This window comes from Scyliorhinus canicula, chromosome 15, assembly GCF_902713615.1.
Source record: "Scyliorhinus canicula chromosome 15, sScyCan1.1, whole genome shotgun sequence".
NCBI lineage: Eukaryota > Metazoa > Chordata > Chondrichthyes > Carcharhiniformes > Scyliorhinidae > Scyliorhinus > Scyliorhinus canicula.
Window position 1 is genome coordinate 50,011,992 of NC_052160.1, and position 20,132 is coordinate 50,032,123.

The 20,132-nt window shown below is 45.4% G+C and overlaps 1 protein-coding gene and 1 long non-coding RNA gene across 4 annotated transcripts in view; one reads left to right on the forward strand and one right to left on the reverse strand.

Annotated features, from left to right (window-relative positions):
- Positions 1 to 946: 946 nt before the first annotated feature.
- On the forward strand, positions 947 to 14,648 carry LOC119978422. Of its 2 annotated transcripts, XR_005463445.1 has the most exons (3): positions 947 to 1,139; positions 2,294 to 2,475; positions 13,451 to 14,648. It is a non-coding gene; the product is annotated as an uncharacterized LOC119978422 (long non-coding RNA). The 2 variants fall into 2 exon arrangements; XR_005463444.1 differs by lacking the exon at positions 947 to 1,139 and having other exon boundaries at positions 2,230 to 2,475.
- zfand2a (zinc finger, AN1-type domain 2A) overlaps positions 9,347 to 20,132 on the reverse strand; it is a 38,335-nt gene continuing 27,549 nt past the window's right edge. For both annotated transcript variants that reach the window (XM_038820055.1, XM_038820056.1), the window contains 4 exons: positions 17,657 to 17,717; positions 15,636 to 15,706; positions 11,443 to 11,548; positions 9,347 to 9,757 (listed from right to left, as the gene is read on the reverse strand). In XM_038820055.1, coding sequence (XP_038675983.1) covers positions 9,713 to 9,757; positions 11,443 to 11,548; positions 15,636 to 15,706; positions 17,657 to 17,717 — 283 coding nt within the window. In that variant the 3' untranslated portion in view covers positions 9,347 to 9,712. The remainder of the gene's footprint in view (positions 9,758 to 11,442; positions 11,549 to 15,635; positions 15,707 to 17,656; positions 17,718 to 20,132) is intronic.

Sequence of the window (20,132 nt, forward strand, 5' to 3'; positions counted from 1 at the left end):
GAAACCCACGCACATGCGGGGAGGATGTGCAGACTCCGCACAGACAGTGACCCAAGCCGGAATCGAACCTGGGACCCTGGAGCTGTGAAGCGATTGTGCTATCCACAATGCTACCGTGCTGCCCTATTGTACACACCCTTGCCTGTTACACTGCACTCTGCCTATTGTACACACTCTTGCCTGTGACCTGCACCCTTGCTGTTATACCCTTCTCGTCCTCTAGTACACGCTTTATCTGATTCTCCTTTCCAATGGCTTCTATTCCTTTATCTAAACATGTATTGACGAGCTGAGCCTACAATTATCTTTACATGCTGAATTAAATTGTCAAATGAGCTCATTAATCGGTAAAAATATCATTGCCATTTACTGTGGGTTGAGGATTTTCTATCCATGTGGTTGATTTTGAGTTGAGCTGGGCTGTAATGGATAAACTTTAGAGGCACAATGATCATGCCTGTCTAAAATTAAAGGAGATGATCTTCTATTGAACTGTAATGTGTGGGTATAAAGTTTCAAAGCTGCAACATTTAGAAATGGAGAGACTGGTTCGGAATTGTGTCAACCACCATTAAACTGTAGGCCAGTGCTGCCCCCTACAGGTTTACAGGGATAGTTTCAAGTCAAACCTATTATTTGCCAGCGGCAGTGTGAGCTCTGATATTGCACACTTTGAACTTCAGATCCCAGGGAACTCAGACCCAGTTGGAAACTGCTTTCCACACTTCAGTTGCTTCATTGTTGGATATGATCTCGCGAAGAACACTGAGATGTTACCAAAGCGAAATACCGCCGAGGTTGGAAATAGAGATGTGAAAATGCTAGAAGTATTCAGCAGGTCCGGCAGTGTCTGTGGAGAGAGGAACAGAGTTAATGTTTGAAGTCACTGATCTTTCAGCCAGAACGTCTGACAATGCAGCACCTCAGATAATACAGTACTCGCTCGCCCATACTGAATTGTCAGCCCAGGCTGTGTGCTTCAACGCTGAAGGGAGACTTGAACCGCCTGTTTCCTAAATTCGAAGCAAGGGTGCTATTATTGAGCATGGGCTACTTTATATGTGGCTCCAAGATACGCTCTGTGGTGACGTCAAAGCCAAGAAACGTGTACACTCCTGCCCACAGGAGCATGTGATACTGTGAGTATCAGTAAGCAGAGATTGGTGAAGGTTACTCTATCAGCATGGCACTTTGGTGACAGCTCTGCCAAGTTTGCAGTCACCATTTAATGCAAAAGCACTTTCTCTCCTCAATCAGTTCCTGGGGCGCAATTCTCCCAACGCGGGCGCGATCGCGGGCCAGACCCCTACTGAGCACCCCCCCTGGTGCTCGATCCTCCCTCCCCTCCCCCACTGGCCGCACACGCAGCGTTCGCGCGCTGTTCACGCCGGCAGCGACCAAGTGTGGTTTGCGCCGGCGTGAACCGGTCGGATTGGGCAGGCCGCTCGGCCTATCCGGGCCGGAGAATCGGCGCTCGACTATTAGAGACGGCTAGCGGCGATTCTCCGAGCGGCCTGTCGTAAACCTCGGCACGCCGTTTTGGGGGGGGGGGTGGGAGAATCGCGTGCGGGTGCCAGGGCGGAGTGGCGGGAATCGCCCGGCACTCCTGCGATTCTCCCACCCGGCGTGGGATCAGCCCTGATCTACAGACCCCAATCTTAAATTCTGCTTTCATGAGCAGGGGTGCAAAATCAATAAACCTGTTAATTAATCATCACCACTGACTATTTTAAACCTCACTTTGCTAAATTAAAGCATTTATAATAATAATAATAATAATCACTTATTGTCACAAGTAGGCTTCAATGAAGTTACTGTGAAAAGCCCCTAGTCGCCACATTCCGGCACCTGTTCGGGGAGGCTGGAACGGGAATTGAACCCGAGCTGCTGGTCTTGTTCTGCATTACAAGCCAGCTGTTTAGCCCAGTGTGCTAAACCAGCCCCTAACATAACATTTCAATGTTATCCTTGCAGGTTTGGAATAAACACCCCTGGTGTAAATGTCAACGCTGACACAAATTCAGCTTTAATGAATTGCTTCTTCTGAAGAACTCACATAGTTAATTGTGCATGTTAGTTCTCTGCTGAACATTTCTAAGCCTGCGTTCAGTGTGCACTCCCCTTCCGTAATTAATTTAATTTAGATTGTTGATGTTTCTCACCATGGTTACTGTTTGGTTACACCCCCTGCCGGTTCATTGTGTTACTTTAGCTAGCAGTATAGGCTTCAGTTTGCTGAGGATGTTTTGCTGAACGCGGGTTATCTAATCCCATTGCTTTGTCGTACGTCCAGTGACTTCTAAAATTAAATCCTGATATCAGAAGGCAAATGTGTGAAACTGGCATCTCACAACGTGGAGGCATTCATTGCTCATGCTGTCAAAGAAATCAGCAGACTATGATTCAGGATCCAACAGAGCAACTACAGATTCTACAAGGACACAACCTCAAACATAGAAGAGGGTGGTTGAAAAGGTAAGTTACGTTTAGCTACTTAACATAGAGGGTGATGGGTGTATGGAATAGACCAGGGTTTCCCAAACTTTTCCAGGCCTTGAGAGGCCTTTGACCTCTCAAGTGTACTGATGGAACCCCTGAGAAACATTCTTATTATGTTGAAGTGTGAAACCACAAAAACTTTTTAATGTTGTAGGGGCAGACATACAAAAATAAACTTATAAATGACTTTTCTATGTCTTATACATATATTTATTATAATTTAAAAGTTCTAAACTGCTGGCCAAGATATTGGCCAGGAGGGTGGAGGATGTGGTGCCGCAGGTTATTCACGAGGATCAAACGGGTTTTGTGAAGGGGAGGCAGTTGAACGTTAATGTGCGGCGGCTTCTCAATGTCATAATGATGCCAACGGTGGACAGGGAGGCGGAGATAGTGGCGTCGATGGATGCGGAGAAGGCCTTTGACAGGGTGGAGTGGAGATACCTGTGGAAGGTTTTGAGGAGGTTCGGGTTTGGTGAGGGATTTATTAGGTGGGTGAGGCTGTTGTATGATGCCCCGGTGGAGAGTGTGGTGACGAATGGGAGGAGGTCGGAGAACTTTCGGTTGTACCGGGGTACGAGGCAGGGTGCCCCCTGTCTCCCCTGCTGTTTGCGTTGGCGATCGAACCCTTGGCCATGGCGCTGAGGGAATCGAGGAACTGGAGGGGGATAGTGCGGGGGGAGGAGGAGCATCGGCTGTCGTTGTACGCGGACAATTTATTGTTGTACGTTGCAGATCCGGGCAGGGGATGCCGGAGGTGATGACGATTCTTGGGGAGTTCAGGGACTTCTCTGGGTATAAGCTCAACGTGAAGCTCTTTGTGGTGCATCCGGGGCAACAGGAGAGAGAGAGATAGGGGAGCATCCGCTGAAAAGAGCAGGGAGGAGCTTCAGATACCTGGGGTCCAGATAGCCAGTAGCTGGGGGACCCTGCACAGGCTCAACTTTACGAAGCTGGTGGAGCAGATGGAGAAGGAGTTTAGGAGGTGGGATGTGTTGCCACTCTCCCTGTCGGGCAGGGTCCAGTCAGTCAAAATGACGGTGCTCCCGAGGTTTCTGTTCCTATTCCAGTGTCTACCCATCATGATCGCAAAGGCTTTTTTCAGGAGGGTCAGTAGGAATATTACGGGGTTTGTGTGGGCGCAGAAGACCCCGAGGGTGAGGAGGGTGTTCTTGGAGCGTGGCAGGGAAGTGGGCGGGTTGGTGCTGCCCAACCTGTGTGGGTATTACTGGGCTGCGAACGTGGCAATGATACGCAGGTGGGTGGGGGAGGGGGCGGCATGGAAGAGGTTGGAGGCAGCGTACTGTGTGGGCACAAGCTTAGAGGCTCTGGTGACGGCGCCATTGCCGCTCCCCCCAACAAGGTATTCTACGAGTCCGGTAGTGGTGGCTGCCCTCAAAAATCTGGGGGCAGTGGAGGCGGCATGGGGTGAGGTGAAGGCTTCAGTTTGGTCCCTGATACGGGGGAACCACCGGTTTGTACCAGGGAGGATGGACGGAGGGTTTTTGAGCTGGCACAGGGCAGGTATCAGGCGGATGGGGGACCTCTTTCTCGATGGGACGTTTGCGACCTTAGAGGAGTTGGAGGGGAGGTGGGGTGTCCCCCCCAGGGAATACCTTCAGGTATATACAGATTAGGGCGTTTGTTAAGCGGCAGGTGGCGGAGTTTCCACTGTTGCCGCCAAGGGGGGTTTAGGACAGGGTGCTCTCGGGGATGTGAGTTGGTGAGGGGAGGATCTCGGCAATCTACCAAGTGATGCAGGAGGGGGAGGAGGCCTCGGTGGAAGTGCTGAAAGCGAAGTGGGAGGAGGAGCTGGGAGAGGAGATCGATGAGGGGACGTGGGCGGATGCTCTGGGGAGGGTGAATTCCTCCTCCTCTTGCGCGAGGCTTAGTTTAATCCAACTAAAGGTGCTGCATACGGCGCATATGACGGGGACCAGGCTGAGCCGGGTCTTTGGGGGAGAGGACAGGTGTGGCAGGTGTTCGGGGAGCCCAGCAAATCACACCCACATGTTCTGGGCGTGTCCTGCGTTGGAGGGCTTTTGGAGGGGTGTTGCTGGGACCTTGTCAAGGGTGGTTGGCTCCAGGGTGGAGCCGGGCTGGGGGTTCACAATTTTCGGGGTAGCATCGGAGCCGGGAGTACAGGAGGCGAAAGAGGCTGGCATTCTGGCCTTTGCGTCCCTGGTAGCCCGGCGCAGGATTCTTTTACAGTGGAGAGATGCAAAGCCCCCGAGCCCGGAATCCTGGATCAACGACATGGCTGGGTTCATCAAACTGGAGAGGGTCACGTTTGCCCCAAGGGGGTCGGTGCAAGGGTTCTTCCGGCGGTGGCAGCCGTTTCTAGACTTCCTGGCGGAGCATTAGGGGGCGGTCAGCTTCAGCAGCAACCCGGGGGAGGGGGAATGGGGTGGGGGGCTACTTGTTTGCTATGGGGGTGTGGTTTCATGGTTTTATGCTCATTATTTTTGTTAATTTATTGCTTTGTATTTTGGGGGGGTTACTGTTTTTATTTGTTGGCTAAAATTTGTTGAAAATTTGAATAAAAATAAATTTTTAAAAAATAATTTAAAATCAACAAATACTTAAGTCTTAACTTTTTGTCATTTTTAATGGGAGTAGTGATGCTGCTTCTTTTGCTCACACATTTGTTTAATATTAGGAGTGTTGTTGGAGAGCTCCTATCAGACACACACCCACTCTCTCTCTCTCACTCTATCTCTCACACACACACCTAGTTTTCTCTCTTACACTTTCACCTCTCCCTCCATTGCTCCATGGTCACTTCCTCCTCCTGCCCTCTCTGGCCGCAGCCTACCTTACTCTGCCGTCCATTCTGGTGTCTGGTCAGCTTTGCTCTTGGCCTTGCGCATGACTATCAATTTTGGTTTTGCCACTATTGCCAGCTCCTTCGATCAGTGGTAACATTTTGGCACGGAACAATGTACTGCTGCCTGCCTCCCAATATGGGGCGAAAATATATCCTAGTCAACATTTCAATGTAATAATTATAAGCTTGATGCATGGGAAGAAATGTTCCCTTCCAGGGAAGCCATTAGGATCTCAATGTCTTAAAAAGAAAGAGATGTCCCTTGTGCCCTGGCCAAAAGTTATCCCATTGGCCAATACCAGCAAATCAGATCAAATGGTCACTTGCTGCACTCAAATTAGCTGCTCCAATTGCTGTAAAATAAGTTTTCTTTTGCATAGCAAAAATTCATGTTCTACCTTAAAGTGCTTCACAGCCAGAGGTCACGAACGGCACCCCTGAAATTAACATTTTATCATCCTGGGACTGACTGAAAATGTAGGTCACTATTGAGGGTCAGTCTAGTAACATGCAACTGTTAAGATACATCAATAACATTCCAGCAATAGTACTAGGTGGCTCATTTATTACCAATAATGTAGTGACTTAGTCATTGGATTTTAACTTTGTTCAGGTTAATGACACATTAAAAGCACAATTGCCAAGCGGAAACTAGCCCACCCGAGTTTGACACGGTTACAAAATCCAAAATGGGAACGTCATCCCACTTTAAGTGGTCAAAGTAAAAATGAAGGAAGGCGCTCTCACCCAGAATACAGAAACATCTATTTAAATAAATGCAATCAAAAAAATCATTATGCTGAAAGCTGTAGTTAAACAATTCAATTTGGCATTCAGAAAAATTCAAACAATTTCACTTCTGTCAAGAGTGGAGATTGCAGGTGTGACTATTCAGATGATCCAACTTTAACAGGTTTCATATGCAACTTTACTGATAAAGTTAATTGGATGAATCAATCTGGGAAGTGTTTTATTTAAAGTCCTTTCTTAACACAATAGAGTATTTGCTTTAATCCTTTGAAATGTTCAGAACTGCTGCTAGGAAAAACTGCAAATACAAATTAAAATGCAGCATAGTTCAGTTTTAAAAAAATATATTTTTATTAAATATATTTTATTTATAATTTTAACAAGATATCAAAAGAGCAAGATGAACAACACACACCCAGCCAACACGGCTTACATAAACAACTCCCCAATTCGAATTCCGGACTAACCTTCCACCCTTACCCACATCCCCACATCCCCCCCACCCCCCACCCCCTTACATTTTTCCCAAAGAAGTTGATAAACGGCTGCCACCTCCGGGCAAACCCTAGCATCGATCCTTTCAGGGCAAAGTTAATCTTCTCAAGCCGGAAAAAGCCAGCCATGTCACTAACCCACACCCCTGACTTTGGGGGTTCCGAGTCCCTCCACATCAATAAAATCCATCTCCGGGCTATCAGGGAGGCAAAAGCCAAGACATCGGCCTCTTTCACCCCCTGGACTCCCGGGTCTTCTGACACCCCAAAATTCACCGCTTCTGGACTCAGAACCACCCGTACCTTCAGTACCTCCGACATGACCTCAGCAAACCCCTGCCAGAATCCCCTAAGCCTTGGAAATGCCCCAAAAATATGGAAATGATTTGCAGGCCCCTGCTGCACACCACCCACACCTCTCCTCCTCCCCTTCAAAGAACCTGCTCATCCGGGCCACAGTCATGTGCACCCTGTGGGCCACCTGAAATTGTATTAGGCGGAGCCTGGCACACGACGAGGACTCATTGACTTACCTCAGGGCGTCCTCCCACAACCCAGCCTCCAACTCCTCACCCAGCTCTTCCTCCCACTTTCGCTTCACCTTCCCGAGCTGGGCTCCCTCCCACTCCATCAGTTCTTTATAGAACTCAGAGACCTTCCCCTCCCCCACTCCCATTTTCAACACCACCTTATCCTGTAGCCCCTGGTGCGGGAAAGTAGATACCTGCCTCCGCACAAAGTCTCTCGCCTGCAGGTAGCAGAACCCATTCCCTCCGGACAGCTCAACCTCCCTCTCCAACACTTCCAAACACAGAAAGTTCCCACCTCTTAACAAACTGCTCGATCCCTTGTGCTGCCACCCCGAAACCGCCTGGAACAAACCGGTGGTTGCCACACATGGTGCCCACACCGACGCCCTCTCTAGCCCCATGTGCTGCCGCCACTGTCCCCGCACCCTCAGGACTGCCAGTATTACCGAGCTTGTGGAGTAGGTGGCCGGCGAGAATGGCAGATGCACCGTTAGCAGTGCCCCGAAACGTGTCCCTACATGAGGCCACCTCCACCCGCTCCCCCACCGACCACTCCACACGACCCACTTCCTGACCATCGCTGTTTGCCGCCCAGTAGGAATTTATAAAGTTCAGAAGGGCCAGCCCACCCCCTCCCCCCCTGGACTCCGCTCCAGCAGCACCTTCTTCACCTGTGGGGTTTTACCCACCCACACAAACCTTGAAACCACATTCACCTTCTTCAAAAACGCCTTCGGATTAAAAATTGGAACGCTCTGGAAAACAACCAAGAACCCCGGGAGGACTGTCACCTTCACTGTCTGAACCCTCCCCGCCAATGACAACGGCAGCACAACCCACCTTCTAAAGTCCCCCTTCATCTGCTCCACCAACTGAGCCAGATTCAGCTTGTGTAGCTGCTCCCATTCCCGCGCCACTTGAATACACACCATAGCCACCACTGGAAGTTCCGCATAGTTCAAAGTATTTTTTTTTTTTTTAAAAGATTTTTTATTCTCCTGTTTCACATTTTCTCCCAGATTTACACCCAACAATAAACAATAATCAGTAACAAATGTAATGTCAATCCCCATATCAATAACAATGATCCCATCCTCCCACAAAACCCCAGATATTGGCCTGCATGTTAACATAAAGAAATGACAAAAAGTAATCAGGAATCACCCATAAACACCATTAAAACATCCAGATCCCCACACCCCTAATGTTCGATGTAATCCAATTCTCGAAAGTGCATAATGAATAACGCCTATGAATTGTAGAACCTCTCTATTCTTCCCCTCAGTTCAAATTTTTTGTTTTTATAAATGTTTTTTTATTGTATTTTTGAACTCCTCAGTTCAAATCTGACCTTTTCAAGCATTAAGAATTCCAGCAGGTCCCCCCGCCACGCCAGGGCACAGGGTGGATAGATTGATCTCTACCCTAACAGGACACATAGTTCAAAGTTAAAAGGAGACTGGAACGGAGGCGAAGGTGGTAAAATTTTGGATAAAAGGGCAAAAACGGAGATTCAATAATAACCCATACTACACCCTCCAAAAATGGAAGATAAAATTAGTGTGGTGTAAAACAGGCTGCTGTCACCGTTTTACCCCTAATCCCTAAGCAGCTACCCTGATGCCCAAGTGTGGAGAAGATTATTTGTTTCAATGAGCCTCTGAGATCAAAAAGACCCATGGTCAGTCCCCACTCTGGGACAAGTTAACAAAGATTCCTGCTCAAGATCATTGTCCAGAACCAACCACCACCAAGCCTGGCCTGCACATGCAGAAGGCGGCTGGATTGGACTTCAATTTCCCACCAACAATCAATGGACAGTTTGGGAGGCTAGAAATAGGAGCCCAACGGTAGCACAGTGGTTAGCACTGCTGCTTCATTGCACCAGGGACCAGGATTAGATTCCCAGCTCGGGCCACTGTGCGGAGTCTGCACGTACTCCATGTATCTGCGTGGTTTTCCTCTGGGTGCTCTGGTTTCCTCCCACAAGTCCAGCAAGATGTGTTTGTTAAGTCAATTGGACATTCTGAATTCTCCCTCCATGTACCCAAACAGGCACCGGAGTGTGGCGACCAGAGGCTTTTCACAATAACTTCATTGTGGTGTTAGTATAAGCCTAGTTAATAAATAATCTATTGTAAGGAGGAGGAAGCAGCCTTTCCGCCCCCCCCGCCGCATTTCCCTCCATGTATGGAACACCAATTCTTCAGATAAATGAAATCTTAGTGACATGAATCATGAATTACTTAACACACCAGTTTTTAAATATTTTATTCTTAGAAATCATCAATACCACACATAATCATGATTAAATATGGTAGCTGCACTTTGTGCACCCTGCTGCTATACATGTTTCCACTCTTTATTATTCAGTTAGATATAAATTTATAATAATTAAACAGAAAGGCTCTGATATCCTAATAGAATCATAGAGAATCATATAATCAGTTATAGGAGCATTCACTGAGCAAAGGACGTTTATTTTCTGAAACTGAAAGCTCAATTTTTCCTCGCACACACCCCGCCAGGAAGTGTGGTCCAGCCCCAGGCTCCATGGACGTGGATTAAGAAAATCAAAAACAAGATTGTGCCACACAGTCAGAATGCCAGGGTCAAGATAGTTTACAAGGCAAGGACCTGAACCCTCGCTGCTGCGTCTGAAACAAAAAGAAATATAGTCAGAAATCATGAGCACAAGCAACATGGAGGATTAGCATGCTGGTCAAAGTCACTTGCCCACGAGCTCTTGGGAAGCTACCGCCAACGCCAAAAAATTTTTAGAAAGGAAATCCCACAGGCACCTGCTCCGAAATGTCAACCATCTCCAATGAGCCCACTTTCCTGCTGCACTCGACAGCATTTCTGAACTGAAGTCAGATCCTCGAACTTGGTCGGTTTCTTTTTGATGACTTTGCTTTTGGTAAGAGCGATAAATGAATTATTTTTACACGACCTTTCCCCAACTCGGGCGGTTAATCTTCCTGTACTGTTATCCTAACCATCTCTGGGCTATTCAGCCATAGTAACCCTGGCATTGCCTTGCGGTCTGTGAAGTACTCAGAACAGTACAGAAGAATTAACTGCCTTGAATAGAGCCAATGTAATTGCTTGTGACAACTCAAGAGAAAATATACAAGTGGCTTAAAATTTCATCTGTAGATGGCACCTCCAAAGGTGCAGCACTCCCTCAGTCATCAATATTGGTTGAGATTCTGTGCTCCAGTCTCTGGACTGGGATTTTAACCCATGACCTTCTGGCTTGGAAATACGTGCTACCCACTGGGCCACAATTAATATTTTTTCAAAAAACAAGTTCTAGCCAAGAACCAGTATTACATCATTATGGTTACCAGTTATAATCTATGTAATAAAACAAAAATAAAAATAAAAAAACAAACGGAAAGATAATGTCAGCATGGCAGGAAATACATGTCCATTTAAGATTCTTTAAAAAAAAGAACCCTCTTTGGAAACAGTATTAATGGGAGAGTTTGGGTGCGATGGACTTTGATACTGATGTCTCAGCACTCACAATATTGCAATGGGTACTGATGGTGAGAGGGAGACTTTGAATACAGGGGCAGGGGATGCCTCGACAAGCAAAGCCAATGCAACATAAAGTGCTCCTAAAAATTTCCCTCTCCACAAGCTTTCCATCACCCATAATACACGAAGAATGAGAGAAGAATTTAAAGTTAAAATTTGCCTGCTCCTGAAGTCATCTGAAATTCAAACTAGACTCCTTGATTTTATTAATTTAACGCTTCAGTGAATTTCATTGATGTCAGAGAGTTATCAGACGCAGTTGACAGGCAGCTGGGGCAGCTTAGCAGGAAATCCTTTCATGCTTTACACACACAAAAAGAAAGAGCCTTCGTATTTTGCCCCCCTTCCATCAGTGTTTTTAAATGTGGCCAGAGTCTCAATCAGAGCCTTTTAAAAAGTAATTAACTTCAAGATTTGTTTCGGATTATTTTTGTTCAAACCGTGGTTACCAATTACATAATGGGAGAATTGGGTAGGAATTAAGAGTCCAATTGTGGCAGAGGCCTGATCCAGTCATTAAGGCAACCAATTGAGTGTTTTAGTGACACTGCCCACATAACCTTACAAATTTAGCAGTCATAAATGCTTGGTAATTCTAAATCGGTTCTTCCAATTACACAGTGCCCGTCATTTTAATTTGAAAAAATAGAAAAACTGATAAATTACTTTCACAAATGAAAGTGGCCTAAAGAAAAAAAAAATCCTTTCATTGCAACCGCAATATAGAGGACATTTGTATAATTTGGCTCACAGGGCGTCTGCAAAGTTACAGTTCATTCCTTCAGCCTTAAATTACCTGCTGCTGCTGTTGTTGCTGCTGCTGTTGTTGCTGCTGTCTACGGAATTCTTCTTCACTGGCAGCAATAGCACGAGCCAGGGCTAAGTCCTCCTGCTCCTCACGGCTAAACATAGGACAAACCAGAATTTGGAAGAAAAGGTTTACAAATTCAGATCAGATGTAACACACGAGATGCTTTTTTAGCAAAATTAAAGCAGCCAGAATATAAACAATTTACATGAAATTTGCAGCATTCAGCCCAATACATCTAAGCGGGTGTTTATGCTCCGCATTAGTTACAGGTTTAAGTTGTGAACTCTTTGTCCCATAGTCACCGACTAGAACAAAACCGGAGGTGTACATATTGCATTGGAATAAGACAGGCCCCGAGAATTATAACCTGCAGCCCGAGTAAAATACTGAGAAGCAGGCAATTTTACAACGGGAATTTCTGCCTCCCAAATATCCTGCAAAAGAGCCCGAGAAGCCTAAATCCGGACACAAGAACACAGTCCCTGGTAGACAGGAAGTGCCATATTTAAACCGGAATGGTCCCATGAATTTCACATCAACATCACCCTGTCCGTGAACCGATCTAATTGATACAGTGGAGTAAACAAACAGGTCATTGTCCTTGCAGCTTGTGCATTAAGAAACACCATAATGCAAATTACGTTTGTAAAGCTGTGGTAGTTTTTGAAACATTTTTAAAATTCTATCATTGTGTTCTTTTCTGAGATTGTAAATCATGAAAGAGTGAGAGCGCAGCGCAGGATAGAACCAGCTTTGTAAATTAATGACTGAAAAGGTAAGTAAATCAGAAGGTTCACTCATGGAGTGACTGCAAGTTTGGAGAATATAGGTCGGGTGATTGTAGTCAGAGTTGGACACTGGTGGGACGAAGAAGATTACACGGTTGAAGATCCTTGGGGTACTGGAGAGCAAAACAAATCTCAATGTTTAGCATTACGACCGGGATGGGATGAGTGCACAATTTATCTAGCCCCATATGCCATTACTTCTAAAGTTTAATTCACTCACTAAAATGGACAATTATTTACCTTTGCTACACTTGGAATAAAACAGATTTTAACCAGGCAGCTTCCAATAAATCAAACTCTAAATGATTGATTTATTATAAACCAAACTTTTTTAAATCATGTTGCAAGAATTGGTGTACACACTCCAAGAGTATAATTACCTATCCCTTTTCACATGCGTGCAAGCATGGACACAGCCGAAGGTAGGGTCTCTGCAGAGATGGACTTTGGAAGATAGGCTTGATAAACTAAAGGATGAAGTTTGCAGGATTTCAATGCTATCAATCTGGAACTCCCTCATGTGAAGGATGGGGTGGAGGCGTGGGCGTAAGTAGGTGCTCTTTCAAAGGGCCGGTGCAGACTTGATGGGCTGAATGGCCTCCTTGTGCACTGTAAATTCTATGATTGTATGAAGACAGGCCATCAATCCCAGTCGATATCTGGAGGTTCTCACCAATGGAGCTTCAATGTGAAGGAAAATATAGAGCTGGATCAATTCTTCTCGTCTCAGCTTTGCACCTTTCCAAATGCAGACAACTTACACTCGGATGAGGATTCTCTGGCTGCAGGTTGGTAATCACACACACTGTTTCAATCAAGGTAGGGAGAGGGCAAATTAGGGCAGCCTTCCTTCTTGGCTTATTCCCCAAAACTGAGTTCAAAACTTAAAGTTCCTCTTGTCAGGTGATTTCTACTAAATCAGTAGCTTTGGCCTTTAAACAAATTTTCTCCAACGATGAAAACAACTGCAATTCATACAAACAGCTCTCCCCTTCAAGTAGGTTATGCTGATCAGATAGCTGAAGACATGGTGATTTCCTAGAAAAGGCATGCTTGCTAGCAGTCCAAGGTGAACTTATGACCTTTGAAAAAAATCCAAGTGTCCAAATAATGCAATGCCCTTCCAAATTTTAAAACAAAGTACAATTTGTGAAGGTATAGTTTTCCCAACATAGTTTGTTTCAAGTCAGATTTTCTTTTTCCAGATGGACCATTCTTCCGGATTTTACAAATGGAACTTGGAATGCCCTTGAAGACACTGGATCAACAAAAGAATTCGATAAATCCTTCAATTGAATTTTGAAAGAGCAATTTTTGGGGAAAGAGCAGACCAGACTTAATGGAACAGCTTTTTTGAAGAGCTAGACCCAAATGCCTTCCTTTTGTGCCAAACGATTCTAATAAAGCAGAACACCTCCTCTGTCTGTGAAAACAGTCTCCCCAACTGGATTGAATATTGATCCTCATGAACCTCCTCCCACTGAGGGAACAAAACAGTACAGGCCATAGGCTCTATTAAAGCAGTCAGTAAGGGATATGTCGCTAGGATTGTGAGGCAGGTGAGACTGCCTTTCCTCAAGAGATGCTTCGCCTTAATGGCCATTTAAAAGTACTGAACTAGGGGTGGATCTTTTTCTCCCTTCCTTCACTGCTAATAATAATTTTTTTTAAATCGGATAGGTCCAAAACAAGGCAACTCAAGTCTTTAAAAAAAATCTTGCCACCTGATCCTCATTGATCCCCTGCATTTTCATGACACATCATTGTTGAACTCATGTGAGAATGGTGCAAGCTGATTCATGTTTTCCTTCCCTCCCCACTCATTAAAGCTCCAGGTAGACAGTGCAACTGAGCCCAGCAACCCATCTGGGAATCCCAAAGATGTTATATTCCAGCCTTCCAGGACACTACACTGGGTGCTTACACCCTATGCAATCAGGCTCCATCCCATTGAACACACTTCATCTCCTTACAGTGCTACCCTCAAACCCATCATCGAGACTGGTAGAAGGGGGGATATGTGAAGAGAGAGAGAGAGAGAGAGAGAGAGAGAGAGATAGCCAAACTGTAGCAGCTTGTCAATCCACAATCCTGAAGGCTCAAAAAACTCCATTTAGTTACTGGCAAGGTTATTGCTTGGCTCTGTGATATGCACACGCAAAATAAATAAATGAAGCATGTGGTATATGTCTACAAAATTATCTTAAAATAGCCACACGCACCCACAGACCATACATTGCACATTAGTACAGCATCATAAGCTGGACTGTGATCATTGTGATATGTCAGTATCTTTACTCTGCTCTTAACCTTTATTCTAATCATTGCTCCTCGTCATATTGTTTCAGTTCCCTGCAAATTTGGCTCTGAATCCATTGATGCAATAAAAGATAAATGTTACTATTTAACTTGACCGGTCCACTGTTTCAGGGCTGCACCCCACCTATTAGTGCTCACTGCCAAACATTCAACAGTGAACTTGGTGACTAAAGATGCAGCTTCATAATGAAAACCAAATTCAGAGCTCCTCTGGCAGCTCCAGATACCAGATGCAGAACTCTCTGGGCAGCTCAAGCTGGCGAGTGAAGTGTTCATGTTAAACCAAGTCAGCAGACCTGGAAGACCCTGCTGTTAGGGTTACAAATCAGCTCAGCAGGGCACTGGTAAGAGTGCAACAAATTATATCAATACCTCTAGCTCAGTGGGCGGCACGGTGGTGCAGTGGTCAGCACTGTTGCCTCATGGCACCAAGGACCTGGGATTTGATCCCAGCTACGGGACACTATCTGTGTGGAGTATGCACATTCTCACCATGTCTGTGTGGGCTCCACCCCACAACTCAAAGATGTGCAGGTTGATTGGCCACACTAAAATTGCCATGAATTGGATTTTTTTTTGTTCAAAATACCTCGAGCTCAAACAAGATGTTTTCCCCCCACACAAAGTGTGCACAGGAGAGGGCAGGGCCAGGTTTAGCTATGATCAATAGTCTTAAGACTCAGTCTAGGCTAAAGTAGGAAATGCCATTTGCTCTGAAGGTGGTCACCAGTGGAACCACAGCAAAGGTTAACAAGTTTAAACATGAATCGGTTAAAGTTGATAAACAGAACCTCTTGGTAGCTGTGTGAACAAGACTTTCTAGAACTCTCCAATATTATATTCTAAAAGTTGACAGGAACAGGTGCAACTAAATAGATGTTGGAAAATCTGACACTAGACTGTACACTGCTTGTGTGGAGTTTGCACATTCTCCCCGTGTCTACGTGGGCCCACAACCCAAAGATGTGCAGGGCAGATGGACTGGCCAAGCTAAAGTGCCCCTTAATTTAGAAATGAATTCTAAATTTATTAAGAAAAAGGAAAAGCTGACACTTGGGCTTTACTTTTTACCTGGGAGCTGCATTCCTGGAAGATTCATCAAGCGATCTCTCCAAAGCTCTCTGCAGGGCTTGTTCTTCACTCTTCAACAAAAAAAACCACAAGAAATTATTTCACAGTAATACTACTTCAGTTTATTACTTTACTGTAATACAGGTTTAGTGCATTCCTCGTAATTCTGGAGCGACATCTTAACCATAGCTGAATCAGACTGCAATTTTTATAAAGCCAAGTCCTTAAAAAAAAGTCTGGATTTACTGCTCCATGCTAGAGATTACAACTTTACCCGAATTATGAAACTGTGTACAAGCCATTTATGTTATTTTCTCAATCGACTTATACGGTGGGGCTGATCCAGTAACTATTGAACTGTGCATGTTGTGTTCATGCAATTAGTACACGTTTAGCAATCTGGCTCTGATCTCCATTGCTGTCTGGGGAATATTCAGAAAGGCCAGTCCAACAATGCTGCCTGTACCGATGGGCTGAGGTCAGTCTGTCCACAGCCGGACCAGAGACAGCGAACTTGACACAAGTGCCAAAACCTGCGAACTTTACAGCTGGAGACTGCTATTGCTTGGAGTCATTGAGGAGAGAAAACGCTACCCAAGAAGGCAGACCTTGGCACTCACTAACATCTACTGCCAGTTAATTTGCTTCCTGAGGCACCTATAAGCACGCTCTTGCAAACAGAGTTCACCATGTAAATTAAATTAGGTACTGCTGAGCCTGTGGTAGTTTCAAAGATCTACTGCAAGTGTATACTTCCTCATACCAGATGTCAACACCACCTCTGCCACAAACATCCATTCTTTATAGGGCTTGAATTTAAACCAGCCCTGGCATCATACTGAACTCATAAGGGACTACACTCACCTACAAAATTGTCACGCACTTGTAGTCCCATATCTATAATTGTTAATGTGTAATCTGAAACATCTGCAGCAGCGCACTTTGGCTGCCACTTCTCAACTGGCTCATTGGTTAATGTATTGTAGGTGTGGGCAAAGATCAGTCATGAAAGTTGCTGTGCACTTACTGCATTTGATGCATCTTTTAATTTATATTCTTACCCTGCAGATGTGAACATTTTAATTTTTTCCCCCACTGTCCATCTTAAAGTCCACTCATTTGTTTCAAAAGGGTACCTCTGACTTTTTTTTTAAAAAAAAGAGACTATTTCTATAATGCAGATTAGATTTGCATGTGCAGAAATGTACTTTAGATGTCCTTAGATTTCAAAGAATTCACACACATCAAGGATTGTCTCACTCCTTTAATATTTGTGCGGCAGATAATTGTGGATTCAAGTTCACTGCAGTACAGTGCTGCACTGTCCAAGTTACCATCTCTTCAGATGGGTAAACATAGGTCCCATCTGCCTGTGTATTATTCAAGGAGGATCAGACAGCTTTTCCAGTGTTATACACAACAATTCTCCTTCTATCAATCCTACGAAAATATGTATTGGTTGTCCATCCTACTGACAACCAATCACATTGCTCACACAGTTCAAACGAACAGATATTTAACAAATTAATTCATAGGGTGTGTCATAAACAGTGATTTGTTAGGCGGTTTCAGAGTTAAGAGTCAGCCACATTGCTGTGGATTTGGGGTCACACATAGACCAGGCTAGGAAGTATGACAGATTTCCTTCCCTAAAAGGACATTAATGAACCAGATGAGCTTTCTCTTTTTTGTTTTAAAACAACGATCCAGTAGTTTCATGGTTGCCATCACTGATACAAGTTATCAGATTCTGGTTTAAGTGCAGACACTGTTCATTCAGGATTCTGCTAGATTTTCAACAAGAGAGTCATTATGTTTAGAGAAACAAATGAATTTAACTGGCCACACAAGCATATTCTGTAAAGTTGGAAAGTTTCCGAATATCCTTTTAGAAGGTTTCCATTCCATTTCCCTTTGACACAACAATCACCTTTGAACATTTAGAGAGACAGGATATTGGCACAGCACTGAACCCTAGCCTCAGTACTTTACAGGGTATCCTCACACTGCCGCAGACTTACCAATCCTCCTTGCAGGGATGCAGATGCAGGGATAGGTCTCGGTGATGGTCTTGGTGGGTTACTGTGATTAAAACAAAAGCAAAGAATGAATCAATTTCTAATCTCAATGGCAATTGGATTTCCAGAAGTAACAGCAGCTAGCTTCAGGCAAGAACCCAGCATCATTCAAGTGCCAGGCAATGACCATTTCTCCAGCAAGAGAGAATCTAACCATCGCCCCTTGACATTCAATAGCATTACCATTGCTGAATCTCCCACTATCAACATCCTGGGAGTCACCAGTGGCCAGTAACTCACCTCCTGACTCCTCAAAGCCTGTCCACCATCTACTAGACGCAAGTCAGGAATGTAATGGAATACTCTTCACTTGCCTGGATGAGAGCAGCTCCAGCAACACTCCAGAACCTCAACACCATCCAGGACAAAGCAGTCCACTGGATTGGCACCCCATTCACAAACATGCATTCCCAGCAGCAGCGAACCACACTGGTAGCAATGTGCACCATCTACAAGATGCACTGCAGGAACCCGTCAAGCCTCCATAGGCAGCCCCTTCCATACCACCTAGAACAACAAAGGCAGAAAACACCTGGAAACACCACCATCTCGATGTCCCCCTCCAAGGCACTCACCATTCTGACCTGGAAACATATCACCATTCCTTCATTGCACTGGGTCAATATTGCGAACTCCTTAATAGCACAGTGGGTGTACTACACTACATGGACTGCAGCGATTGAAGAAGGCAACTCACAATCATCTTTTCAAGGACAATTAGGGATGGGCAATAGCCAGCAATGTCATGAATAAACAAAATAAAGCTCTAAACTCTCTCTGACCACTATGTCTATTGTAAATCAGACCAATCAGGAAGGTCCCAAGCTTGATCCTTGGTATCAGATGAGTGAGCTGATGTCAGGTAGGATTGCAGTAATGAGGCTACAATGGTCATCAGCATCCCTGCATCATGCCCAATACAGGCATGTCATTATGAACTTTCAGTCAATATTTGGACATAATCCAGCTGCTGAAATGGCTCTCTCAGATCAGGTCACATTTGGACTAAAGACAGTATCAGGACTCTGTCAAATACCTAACTAAATATAAATATAGATGAGGGTACCTCATAGCCATTTGTGGAATTCACATATCTCACTGTTTAAGGACTGGCCAATGCCCAAGGTCTATGGAGTTTTCACACTGCTTGTCTTTGTGTTTCACACTGGACAAAAGGGAAGATCAAAACTCAATGGCCAGTCAACTTTCCATGTTATCATAATGGCCGCCCCTATCCAAACTAGACTGGTTGAGCCTCAGAAGTGTTAACCCAGTGATCATGTGATCAAAGCTGGTTACAGGGACTGCACCCTTATTACCCCAGAACCCAGTAAATCATCAAAACCAGTCAACCAGGCTGAGAAGCAGACTCAAACCAGCGGCAAGTCATCAAGCAGCCAAAGTATTGAACCTGTTCCAGTTTCAACGCTCACCTGAAAATCAACCTCAGATATTCAACTACAAGGAACCTCACAACCTGCAGTGAACACATTACTTTACCAGACTCTCATGTCAACTTTAAATCATCAAATCCACTCACTAAACCACAGGCCTGTCATTTTTTAAAAAATGTTTTTTATTGAGTTTTCATATTTTATATTGAACAAATAACCAATTATTAGAGGAAAAAAAAAACACGCAAAAATTAACATGTATATTTACGGGTAAGCATCTTCGTAATAACAGCTGTGGCCGCCCCCTTTAGCCGGCTTACATATTTTACATTCCCCAATATGGCCGAGGCACATGTTTATAGGCATTTATTTACAGTTTGGTTTTGGGCCTTAGCTAGCCATCAAACCCCCATACCGAGCCCGTAACCCCCCCCCCCCCCCCCCCCCCCCCCCCCACCCCGGCTACCTTCCCCCGATTCCCGTCCATTTTCCCCTGATTCTTGGCCACCCGACTATTCTTCCTCTTGTACGTTGGCCACAAACAGGTCCCGGAACAATTGCATGAATGGCTCCCACGTTCTGTGGAAGCCTTCGTCTGACCCTCGGATGGCGAATTTGATTTTCTCCATTTGGAGAGATTCCGAGAGGTCGGACAGCCAGTCTGCAGCTCTGGGCGGTGCTGCTGACCGCCAGCCAAACATGATTCTACGGCGGGCGATCAGGGAGGCAAAGGCAAGGGCGTCCGCCCTCCTCCCCAGGAATAGATCTGGCTGGTCTGAAACCCCGAAGACCGCCACTATCGGGCATGGCTCCACCCTCACCCCCACCACTTTGGACATAGCCTCGAAGAAGGCTGTCCAGTACTCCACAAGTCTGGGGCAAGACCAGAACATGTGGGCGTGGTTGGCCGGGCCTCTTTGGCACCGTTCACATCTGTCCTCCACCTCCGGGAAGAACCTACTCATACGGTTTCTTGTTAAGTGGGCTCTATGTACCACTTTTAGTTGCGTCAGGCTGAGCCTTGC